Here is an 11,408-nt window from a genome sequence, read left to right on the forward strand (position 1 = left end):
CTTCTCCTTCTCCTTCTTTTCCTCCTCCTCCTCCCTTTCCTCCTCCTGCTTCTCCTCCTCTTTCTCCTCTTCCTCCTCCTCCTTTACCAAATTTTCTCCTTTCAGAGGCAATTAAGCTATAGATATAGACATAATTCAGGTTAGCCTTGCTTTATGGATATGGCTTTGTAATCCATGCCCCAACTATTTGATGTTGGCCAAAACAATTTTTGAAAAAATCCCTCTTACTTCTTACCATTCCACAAACATTTATTGAGCATTGCACGCGAAACCTTGTGCTAAGTAGTAGGGGGATGAACCAGACTGCAAGGCTCTTGAGGGCAGAGTTTACATCTGCTCTTCTTTATGTCCCTCTCTGGCCTCATCTATTCCCCTATGCTTCACATAGCATCGTAGGAGCCCAGCAGCTCTTCTGCTGATTAGATCTAATCTCTCTACTCACTCACAAGAGGGCTGGATTTGGACCTCTATTAGAATCTCTGCCGTTTACAAGTTGTGTGATGTTTGGCAAGTTATTTCACTCTTCTTGGCCTCATTCTATGAAAACTCGGAGGAATAGACTAGATGATCCTGAAGTTCCCTTATCAGCTTTGGCATTCTTCCTGTGAGTAACTGCAGGATAAAAATAGGTTGCGGAGAGTAGAATTTCTCACAGAGTGTCTTTGTGAACGTCTCCCATAAAAACAAGTCATACTGACACCGCCCTTGGAAGTCTCTTGCTTAACTCCTTTTCCCAGTGAAATAAACAAGCAAGGGAATCATGGGAGATTTTCCTCTCTGGAAATTTTTTTTCTGTCTCCAAGCCATAATCAATAAAGATCTAGCTCTTCAAACATAAGGGGCTTGAGATGTAGGGGTTTCCAGATGCTCTTTGAGCCTAGAAGTGTTGCAGAGTCTTGCTTGAGATGGGTGTCCTCATTGCTACCTTCAATAACAAAGGTTTTGCAGCTAGTCCCGCTCCTTCAGGAGGAGGTGGCCTGATGCTGGCAGGGATGGTAATGGGGATTGGGAAGAGCCTAAGAGACTGTGGAGAGGTGGGCATATTCTGGACCCTGCTCAGACAGGGGAGTGGTCATCTGATGCTCTGTCTGACTAAAGGTGAGTTAGCAAGGGCTGGAGATAGCCCAAAATACAAAGCTGAGGGCAAAGAGGAGGGCTTAGTGGGTAGCCAGTGAGAACAGATAGTATGGACAGTTCCTACACTCAGTAACAAGAATAATGCCTCACATTTCTTTGTTCACCAAATACTTTCCTTACAAAAATCCTGTCAAGTAAAGCAAGTATTATACTCTTTTTTTTTTATTACAGGAGAGGAAACCAATAAATGAATGAATGAAAAAGCATTTATTAAATGTTTACTATGGGTCGAGTAATGTGCTAAGCACCAGGGATACAGATAGAAAAGTGAGACGGTCACTGATCTCAAGAAACTTCATGAAAGCATTTCAGGGGTTCAGCTGGAGGACAGATGACAAAGTCCAGGGGTCCAGGCTCCAGTAACTCTTTTGGCATACAGGTACGGTTCTTGGAGCAGCAGAACCAGGTACTGCAGACAAAATGGGACCTGCTGCAGCAGGTGAAGACCACCACCCGGAGCAACAATCTGGAGCCCATCTTGGAGTCCTACATCACTGAGCTGAGGAGGGAGGTGGACAGCCTGAGTGGCGAGCGGATGCGCCAAGACTCAGAGATAAGAAGCATGCAAGACTTAGTAGAGGACTTCAAGACCAAGTGAGTGTGGGAGCCCAGAGTGGGAAGAGGCGGAGAATGGGACATGTTAGGAAAACCCGCCATAGTGAGGAGGGAAATTTGGCTCAAGGGAAGTACTAGTTGTGTGACCTTCTGCAGTCATCTCTCCTTCCTGAGGCTTAGTTCTCACCTGTAGAATGAGCCTAACCCTTCCTTTCTTACCTGTCTCCCGGACAGTTGTATACATAATGTACGTGAAAGAGAGCTTCATAACCCAAAGCACTATATACATGTTACTATACCTCCATTAAAGTACTAGTTCTGAAACCCCATCATGTCATGGAGGTTACCCCACATGCAAGTAGATTGCAAACTCTGTCAGCTGCTACCAAATTAGAATGACTCTGCGTGTCTTATTAGAGGACCAATTAGAGAGGCCCTTCACCAGGTTGACTACAACAAGATGAATTTTTGTTTGTTTGTTTTGCATTTTTGGTGAAGCTATTGGGGTTAAATGACTTGCCCAGGGTCACACAGCTAGTGTCAAGTGTCTGAGGTTGGATTTGAACTCAGGTCCTCCTGACTGCAAGGCCAGAGCTCTATCCACTGTGCTACCTAGCTGCCCTAACAAGATGAATTTTTCAGGCAGAACAACACAGAGACCGTTTATTTGGGGGTTGAAAGGTTGTTGATGTGCATTAGTGGAGAGAGTTCCCTCATTGGATTTGGGAGGCAGAAAGACCTGAATTCAAATCCTGCCTCAGCTTCTTAATAGCTGTGCAACCATGGGGCAAGTCACTTAACATTTCTCAGTCTCAGTTTCCTCATCTGTAAAATGGGAATAATAAGAGCACTTACCTCTTAGGGTTTGTTGTGAAGATCAAATGAGATAACGTATATAAAGAGCTTCATTAATTTTAAAGCACTATATAAATGTTAGCTATTATTATTAGCCTTTTAGGAGCTATGGTAATGATGGTACAGTAATGCCTATAAATGACATAATTATCCAGTGTTAATCTCAGACTAGTTTTCCTCCATAACTTGCCCCATTTCTGATCTACCTTCCATGGTGTGTGCTTAGGAAACTCATCATAATAAATGTCCTGGAGTCAGATATGCATCTATAAATATGTCATAGTAGTAACAAGATTATATTGGAATGCTTTATAATTACCCAATTATATATTAATAATAGTAACTCAACACTTTCCAAAACTATAATTGACATTTTTTTAAGATTAACAGCATGACATAGTGGAAAGAATGTTAGACTGAAATGGAAGGGTGGAAAAAAGAAGCATTTAATAAGTGCCTATTATATACTATACACTGTCCTCTGGGCACTGGGGATACAAGTATAAAAGTGACATAATCCCTGCCCTCAAGGAGCTTACATTCTAATAGAGGGAGAGATCACACATATTGAGGAGTGGTGACTAGGGAGGGGAGGTTAGGTATGGAGAGTCACAGGGATGGTGAGTGGAGCCCTAATTTTCACTTTCAATTGTAGTATTGACTTAAATATGGTTTAAGAATAAGAGTGACTTGCCCAGGGTCATACAGCTAGTAAGTGTCTGAGGCTGCATTTGAATTCTGATCTTCCTGACCTTGAGTTTACCCCGGCATACTACCTAGCAGCCTCAGTCTGGGGAAGATGTTCAATCCCATAGGCAGATGTGCATCTGACTGTTTGTACTTGAAGGGACTCCTCAAGGATCCAGGGTTTGCCATTTGCATTTTTCTTGCACCTCTCTCTCTGCAGGTATGAGGAAGAAATCAATAAAAGGGCCAATGCTGAGAATGATTTTGTCATGCTGAAGAAGGTGGGTGTCTAGAGAGGCTAAGATGCCACGTGAACACAGACTGGAGGGTGGAGCCAAGAGTGAGAGTTGCAGATATGAGTAGTAAACTCATAGGATTTTGAGCTAAAAGGACTTCTGATGTCATCTGGTATGAACCCTTTCCCACCCCCACTACATGAGGAAATTGAGGCCCAGAGAGCCGTAGTGATTTTCTTAAGGCCACAGGTAGTTTAGAGCCCAGGTCTTCTGACTCTAAATTGAGCACTCTGAGGGGAATTCTCGGATACCCTTAGATTCTGATTCCTGTGGTCCTTAGTGATGCCAGATGCTTGGAGGCAGGGGAATGCAAGTTGGCCTCTGAAGTGCTCACTGACATTCAAATATGTCAGCTAGAAAAGTTGAATCTTGGTTCACTCTGAAGGTGGGACATATGAAAGAGAGACTGTTTTAATCTCTTAATTCTTATCTCCCAAGAGTTACATTAAAATCACTAATGATCGTTTTGATTATTTATGATCCAAGGAGGATGGAGACTGCCACAGCTAGGGGAGATTTAGGCTGAACTTAGCTCTGCAATTGGGCCAAGTAAGTGCTTCACCTCCCTCCTCCCCATAGCCAGATGTTGGGTCAGAGCTATTTGCAAGTAGTCACACTGACAGATGGAGACTCCATTCCTTTCTTGAGGTTCTTATCCCTGCTGAACTTTCAGCAGGTGGGAAGTTAGGAAGACAAGGGGCCTGAGAAATCCACAGTTTACCCATCAATATTTGAGAAATAGCTATGAGGTCAAAATATCTCTACTTCTTTTGTTCAGGATGTAGACGCTGCCTATAAAAACAGACTTGACCTGCAGTCTAGGGTGAACACACTGCTTAAGGAAACTGACTTCTTGAAGTTCCTGTATGAAGCGGTAAGGTCTCTATTCATAGGAAGCCAGCTTTTTCTCTTGTCTAAAATTATGAATGTGGTATGATTCTTAGGAGGAAAGAAGTCTCAGCCCTCAGGTCCTCATCTACTCTTTGGGGGTGTCACTAGACTTGTTCTATAACAGAAAAAAGTCATGAAAAACTTTCTGAGTGTTAAGATGGATATTGGGATTGGGGTGATATTTTTGCTTTTCTCTAAACGTCTTTAAGGACCTAAACAAAACTTTAAATTGTGGATAGATTAGGAGTGGTCCTGTCTGCTAGTCACCAATTTATTTCAACTTAAATTCTATTCAACAAACAAACAAACAAATATGTGTATGTATATGTATATGTGTGTATATATATATATAAAGTTTAAATATCACATACATTTGTCAGTGATCTCTCTCTTCTCCCATCAGAGAATTACCACTTATAACCAAGAATAAACTCAAGAAACATTTATTAAACACCTACTAGTATAAACATGGAGACCAGCATCTATACAAAGAGAGATATGATGGTGCTCTTTTATCAAAGAGTTCATATTTTATTAGGGTAGAAAAACATGCACACATATAACTATGATGCATAGGAGAGTAGGGTCCAGACAAAGGGCTCTGAGAAACTGGAAGAGAGAGAGATCCCTCTTCCCTCTGGGGAAGAGTTCAGGGAAAGCTTCATGGAGGAGATGAACCCTGAGTTGAGCCTTGAAGGAAAGGATGGATTTGAACAGATTAAAGATGGAGAATGGTGTGACCAAAAGTACAGAAACATAAGAAGACTAAATGAGAACAGGAGACAGAGAGTAGTCCAGTTTGGCTAGAACACAGAATATGGCAAAGGAAGGTAGCAGAAGACTAGAAAAGTAGGTTGGAAACACATTGTATGGGGCCCTGAGTGCCAATGTTAAGAATTTATATTTTATTTGGTAGGCAATGGGGAGACACCTCCCAACTTTTAAATGTCCCTGTATGCAGATCTTTGCCTCTGTTGTTGAGGTAGGGGGTAACTAGAGACAAGAAGCTATATTATTCCTGCCCTATGGGAGCTCCCATCTGCTTGGGGAGGTAGGAAAAACACTTAGGGTATAGAAAGAGAAAATAGAACCATAGGTAGTAGGAAAATGAAACTCTACAGAAGATTTTCTGTACTTGTCGGAATGGGGTGAGAGGGTGGTCCTGCTGGCAGGATTCAGGAATCTGAGATCTAGCTATGGAAAGCTTCCTGGAGAAGTATGGAGAGTGTCTTTGGAGGAAAGATGGAGGCAAAAGCTGAGCACCAAGTGAGCAGATCTCTGTCTCTCATAGGAGTTGTCCCAGATGCAGACTACCACCAGCGACACCAACGTCATTCTCTCCATGGATAACAACCGTAGTCTGGATTTAGATAGCATCATCCGGGAAGTCCAAGAACAATATGAACTAATTTTCCAGAAGAGCAAGGCTGAGACTGAGGCTAGGTACCAGGACAAGGTGAGTGGTCCCATAGCCGGAGTCTGTACCTTGCAAGGTTCAAGGGTCAAAGTGGAACCAGCTTTCTCAAATGCCCCATATGTATATGCTTAAGGTGGGGTCAATTGAACTGAAGAGAAGTTAAATAGGTTAATGTAATAGAAAGCCAAATTCAGAGTCCTTTACCTTCAGACCCCTACTATAAACACTGGAGGAGATACAGGGGGAAGAAGAAATCTATATGCTGTTCTGGGGAAATTACTAGGCTAAAGGGGAAGATAGACTTATGTCTAGGACAGAGACAGCCACGGAGATGCAGAAAAAGAAGAAAATGCAAATTAAATACACTGAAGTCCATAAATGCTGAGGATAGGGGAGTAGTGACTTGACCAGAGTCATTTAAGTTAGTCAGGGAACTTTTCTTAGAAGAATGTGTAAAAGCATGGGTAAAAATTTGAGGGGAGGGTTGTACTGGAGGAATGGCTGGTGTAAAGACCCAGAGGTGGGAAAGGTTAGGTGAAGGTGGGGGAGAGGGAGCAAGTTTGCCTGATTGGAGCTGAGTCTGAGCCTGGAAGTCATGGGATGTAAGAGTATTCAGATGGGCTATGGAAGGTGGAGGACAGCTCTTGGTTGAAGGCAACCTTGGCTATGGCATTTGGGTGGTTGTACCTCAGGAAGATTAGCTTTGATTCCACAAGGTGAGCCCTCGTTGAGTGTGATGTGGTGTCTGGCCCACAGTACCAGGAGCTCCAAATTACAGCTGGCAGACATGATGATGACCTGAAGAACACTAAGATGGAGATTTCAGAGCTCAACCGGACTATTCAGAGGCTACAGTCAGAGATTGGAAGTATGAAGAAACAGGTAGGAAGAGTCTCCAGTTTTAGTTTACAAAATGACCCATTCTTGCCTCCCTTCCTCCAAATAGATTTCAGTGAAACATTCCTATTTTCCCATGATCCTTTTCCTAGAGTGTCTACCCCAGCACAATGGGCCTGGCCCCAAAACAAGAATTGAGATGAATTAAGTCTTGCTCTCCAGGATAGGATTTGATGACCGTCTTCCTTCCAACAGTCTATTTCAGATTGATGGGTAGTATTTTTTTTTTTTTGCTGAGGCGATTGGGGTTAAGTGACTTGCCCAGAGTCACACAGCTATTGTGTGTTATGTGTCTGAGGCCAGATTTGAACTCAGGTCCTCCTAACTCCAGTGCCAGTGCTCTATCTACTGCGCCACCTAGCTGCCCCTGATGGGTAGTATTTTTTTTAGAGATGAGGGTGATCCCAGCAAAGGAAGTAGCTTCAGTGATCCTGTAAAGCAGGAGGGAGAGTACCTAACCACAAAAAGGCATTACATGAAGGAATTGATTATTTGTTTCCCGTGAAGGAGATGGGACACAGAGAATCCCAAATAGTGAACAAAATATACCTATTTCTGTTGGATTTGGGGTTGTGGTTTTGCCTTCATGTATAAACATGGGAGGTTTAAAGGACATGGGAGTTCACACCTCTTTACGTAAGAGATAAAGCCATCTTGTGGGGATACTGGCTGGGCTAGGAAGGGTTAGAAAGTCAGTAGGAGCTTTATATCTTTTGGTGTCACCTCCTTCTCTTTATTCACTCTCTCCTCCCACTGACTTTGCCCTCTGAGATGGGAAAGGGCAGTTTCATCTCTTGGAAACATATAAAAGTAGAGCCGCCCCCTTCTCCCTGAAAACTATGTATTTTACACATATGGAAGGAGGAAGGACAACAAAGCATTTGGGCATCAAAAACATCCCCTTCATCTACTGAGCTGCAGGAGAGAGGAGTAGGTGCAAAAATAGAATGACTAGCTAGGAGAAGAGAATCTGTATAAACTATCCTTGCCCTCAGATTTACTGAATCTAAATCCAATCTCTAAGTCTTTTCTCCAGCTCTTCCCCAGACACTGCACAATCTTGGGCAAGTCGGTTCATGTCTCCGGGCCTCAGTTTCCTGCTCTGTAAAATGAGTGCATTGGATTGAGGACCTCCAAAGTCCCCTTAGCACTAAGAATCTAGGATCTGTGAACGATGCAAAAGGCTACATCATTGACTCCCTTCCTGATTTTTCTCTGGCACAGATTGACCAAGTGCAATCACTCATTTCGGATGCTGAGGAGAGAGGGGATCAAGCTCTCCAAGATGCCCAGCAGAAACTGCAAGACATGGAAGAAGCTCTTCATCAGAGCAAGGAAGAGATGGCCCGCCTTCTGCGTGATTACCAGGAGCTGCTGAGTACCAAGCTGTCCTTGGATGTTGAGATTGCCACCTATAGGAAGCTGCTGGAGGGAGAGGAGATCAGGTGGGCATAGGGACAGCCAGAGACTTGTCTCAGTGAGCTGAGTATGCTCTTGGGAGGTCATTGTCTCCATTCCCCTGCTTCCACACTTTCCTAGCCAGCCGAGGCTCTTTCTAGTGTCTTATGATCCCTGAAGGATGGCAGTGCCACCATCTCTCAAACTCTCCAGTGTTCACTGATAGGAAATTGTTCCTTGGGTCTAAGCTCAGCTCTTCCTGCTTCAGGACGAATACATTATTCTATTAGTCCCCGGGATAATGAAAAACAGCAGCGCAAACCTAAGTTTTCCTGTATGGGGATGGGGTGTAGGGTTGTACACTGAACAATTAAAGCTTAACTTAGGCTATGTCTTATAGAGGAAAGAACAGTGGACTGGGTAAGGGGACCCAGGTTCTATCCTATCTTCTACCACTAACTTTGAACAAGCTATTGCTTTTCTCTGGGCCTCACTTTTCCCCTGTATAAAATTAGGGGTTTGGACTAACTAGTGACCAAGTTCCCTTATATCCCATGATTCCACCCTAACTCCCATTTCTTTGAGTCCTTGCCTTATTTCTTTCTTGAGAAACTGTGTCATGGGGCCAGGAAAACCTGGGCTTTGATGTTACTTTGGACATTTACTAGTTGTGTGACCCTGGGCAAGCTGCCTAATCCTTCTGAACCTCAGTTTACCCTTCTGTAAAACAGGGATAATCTTGACACCTAACAGGGTGACATGGGGATCAGATGATATGTCAGGTACTTTATAAAACCCAAAGCACCATACATTTGTGACCTACATCTATTTCAGGTTTTGTGGGCCCGGTTGACATAGCTCTATTTTGTTTTTCAGGATGTCAGGAGAATTTCAGAACGCTGTTAGCATCTGTAAGTAGCAGTGTGTGTGTGTGTGTGTGTGTGTGTGTGTGTGTGTGTGTGTTTATGTGGAGGTGGGGAGGACTTAAGGATTGCATGGAGGTGCAGGACCTCCCTGAAGGATGCTACTGGTGACCAGTGTGGGAGGAGGGACACCAGCACACGTAGTGGAATCTCTGTAGACCAACTGTAACAGTCCCTTCGGTCTGGGCTTTTCCTTGCAGCTGTTCAGAGCAGTAAAGTCACCATCCGAGGCAGCAGCGGCGGCGGCGGAGGCGGTTTGAGCTACGGCGGAGGCAGCGGCAGCTATGGGAGCAGCTCTGGCCGAGGCTCTGGAAGCCTCAGCGGCGGAGGGAGATGCGGCGGCAATAAAGCAGGCGGCAGTTCCAGAGGGGGTGGTGGAGGAGTTTACGGGGGGAGCGGCAGTGGCGGATATGGAAAAAGCAGCAGAAGCAGGAAAAGTGGGCTGAGCTCCTCCAGGGTGCAGATCATCCAAACCTCCACCAACTCCTCCAGCAGACATGTCATCGAGTAGTGTGACAAAGGCCTTGGTCACCCAGGATTTCCCCTATTATGGCTGCCGGTTTCTGATCTCACCTGCCCTTCAGACCTTTCCCCAGCCCCTTTCATTAGCCTCTTCCTGATTACCCTCAACAATTTTGTAAATACATTGGAGCCTCGGTTATGTGTCAATGTGTGTGGGGTGCCATAGGTGTGCAGAATTGAGCTGCTGGATGGAGGTGGGCTTGGGTGGAGGAGAGAAGTTAGAGAAGCAATATACAGCTGATTCCGGGGAACAGATAATCCAAAATTCATTTATAGCTGGCTCAGTCATCCAGACATAAAGACAGACACATACAAATTCTCAGACATATATGGGTCATGCTGGACCTCACTATTCTTCCATTTGGGCCTGTCTATTGAGTTCTAGAGCCTAGGTTTGTGGTGGAGAAAAGGAGGTCTTGTGGAATTCCCAATGCAGCTAATTAAGAGGTGATTGTAACTGTACCAAGTGTCTCAGCTCCAGAGGTTGGGATTCTTAGTGGCCCTTTCTCCTCCTTGGCCCATAGCTTGTATAACAACCTGACTCAGTGCACAGACATGAACATTTCCTTCTGGGGAGTTATTTGTAAGTTAGACACTGCCTGGGAAGAGAGGATCTGTCATTTCCAATGTTTGAACTGTAATTAACTCCTCAATCCTTCTAGGGACTGTGGAATCTCTTGCCCATACTAAAGGTTGAAAACGATCTACGTGGCCATCCTAATCCTGAGGCTTACCTTGGGGTAGGCAATAATATTCCCATGGGAGAGGGTCCCAGAGATAATTGGTAATGGACCTTTCTTCCACAAGGAAGAATTTCTATTGGAAATAGGAGGGGTAGATGTGGGAGGAAAGAGAACAACAGATACCAGCCTTTGGGTCCTGTTTCTGCCTTGCTCTCTAGTCATATCCCCGTAGACAACCGCAGTATCCAGATGTCCTGCTAGAAGTTCTGTCAGTGTAGCTGGTATTTTGAAACTACATTTAGCCTTCTAGTTGTCTTTCCTTTGCCTCTCCTGCCTGCTCTTGAGTTCTCCAGATAAGAGATATTTGTGCCTACAGGGGGAATCTGATGAGATTCTTGAAGCAGTCTTAAGGGATTGTGGGGTATTGAGGGCATGGACATACTGGCTTTGAAACAAGGAATATGGTTTAGTTCCCAAGACATGGACTTATCTTCATTTCTTTCCTTATTGTGATGTAATACCACTTCCTTCTTTCTGCACCCCACTCCCAGCTTTGAACTCCCCTCATTGCTGCTGATGGGGACAACATGGCATCTAGGAACATTCACCCCCTTGAGGAAAGAATGGTTAGCAGTGTATTGCCATTAGCTCCATTTTGTTGTTGAGGCTTGGTCTTCGAAGGGCTGACATTTTGGGTGCTTTTCCAATAAACTGTTCTGTTTATCAATCTGTTTGGCTGTGCTTTTCATCCCTGCATACCCCTTTTTGGTCTGAAACACTCTCAGGTATGGTCTCATCTATTGTTGAAGAGACAATAACACTTATGAAATACTTTCCCTTGTGCATAGCCCTGCTGCTCTGGCTATTATAATCCAAAGGTGGGAGGAGGCAATCATTCCTCACTTTTGGGGAACTCATAGCCTAATATCAGAGCTGGGTCATGTTTTAGGGCATGCACACACATATAAAGACATAGAACTGGATAGAATTCTTAGATTTTAGTCCTGGGGAGGGCAGTTATGGAAGACTGGGCCAAAGGATGGATTTTAAAGAGCATGGAGAGGTAGGAAGGTGAGAAGTGGCTAGAGAGAAGTGAAAAGGGTATACTGGGTGGGAGAATGGATAATAGAAAGGTTCAGTGGTAGTT

The 11,408-nt window shown here is 44.3% G+C and overlaps 1 protein-coding gene across 1 annotated transcript in view; it reads left to right on the forward strand.

Moving 5' to 3' along the window:
• LOC114040339 (keratin, type II cytoskeletal 1b-like) overlaps nt 1-10,976 on the forward strand; it is a 13,529-nt gene extending 2,553 nt beyond the window's left edge. Inside the window, exons 2-9 of the mRNA XM_027858417.1 lie at nt 1,517-1,731; nt 3,455-3,515; nt 4,309-4,404; nt 5,713-5,877; nt 6,595-6,720; nt 7,960-8,180; nt 9,010-9,044; nt 9,257-10,976. Of these exons, the coding sequence (XP_027714218.1) occupies nt 1,517-1,731; nt 3,455-3,515; nt 4,309-4,404; nt 5,713-5,877; nt 6,595-6,720; nt 7,960-8,180; nt 9,010-9,044; nt 9,257-9,567 (1,230 nt within the window). The 3' untranslated portion in view covers nt 9,568-10,976. The remainder of the gene's footprint in view (nt 1-1,516; nt 1,732-3,454; nt 3,516-4,308; nt 4,405-5,712; nt 5,878-6,594; nt 6,721-7,959; nt 8,181-9,009; nt 9,045-9,256) is intronic.
• The last annotated feature ends 432 nt before the right edge of the window (nt 10,977-11,408 follow it).

The sequence above is a fragment of the Vombatus ursinus genome, unplaced genomic scaffold (assembly GCF_900497805.2).
Source record: "Vombatus ursinus unplaced genomic scaffold, bare-nosed wombat genome assembly UNPS02012958.1, whole genome shotgun sequence".
NCBI lineage: Eukaryota > Metazoa > Chordata > Mammalia > Diprotodontia > Vombatidae > Vombatus > Vombatus ursinus.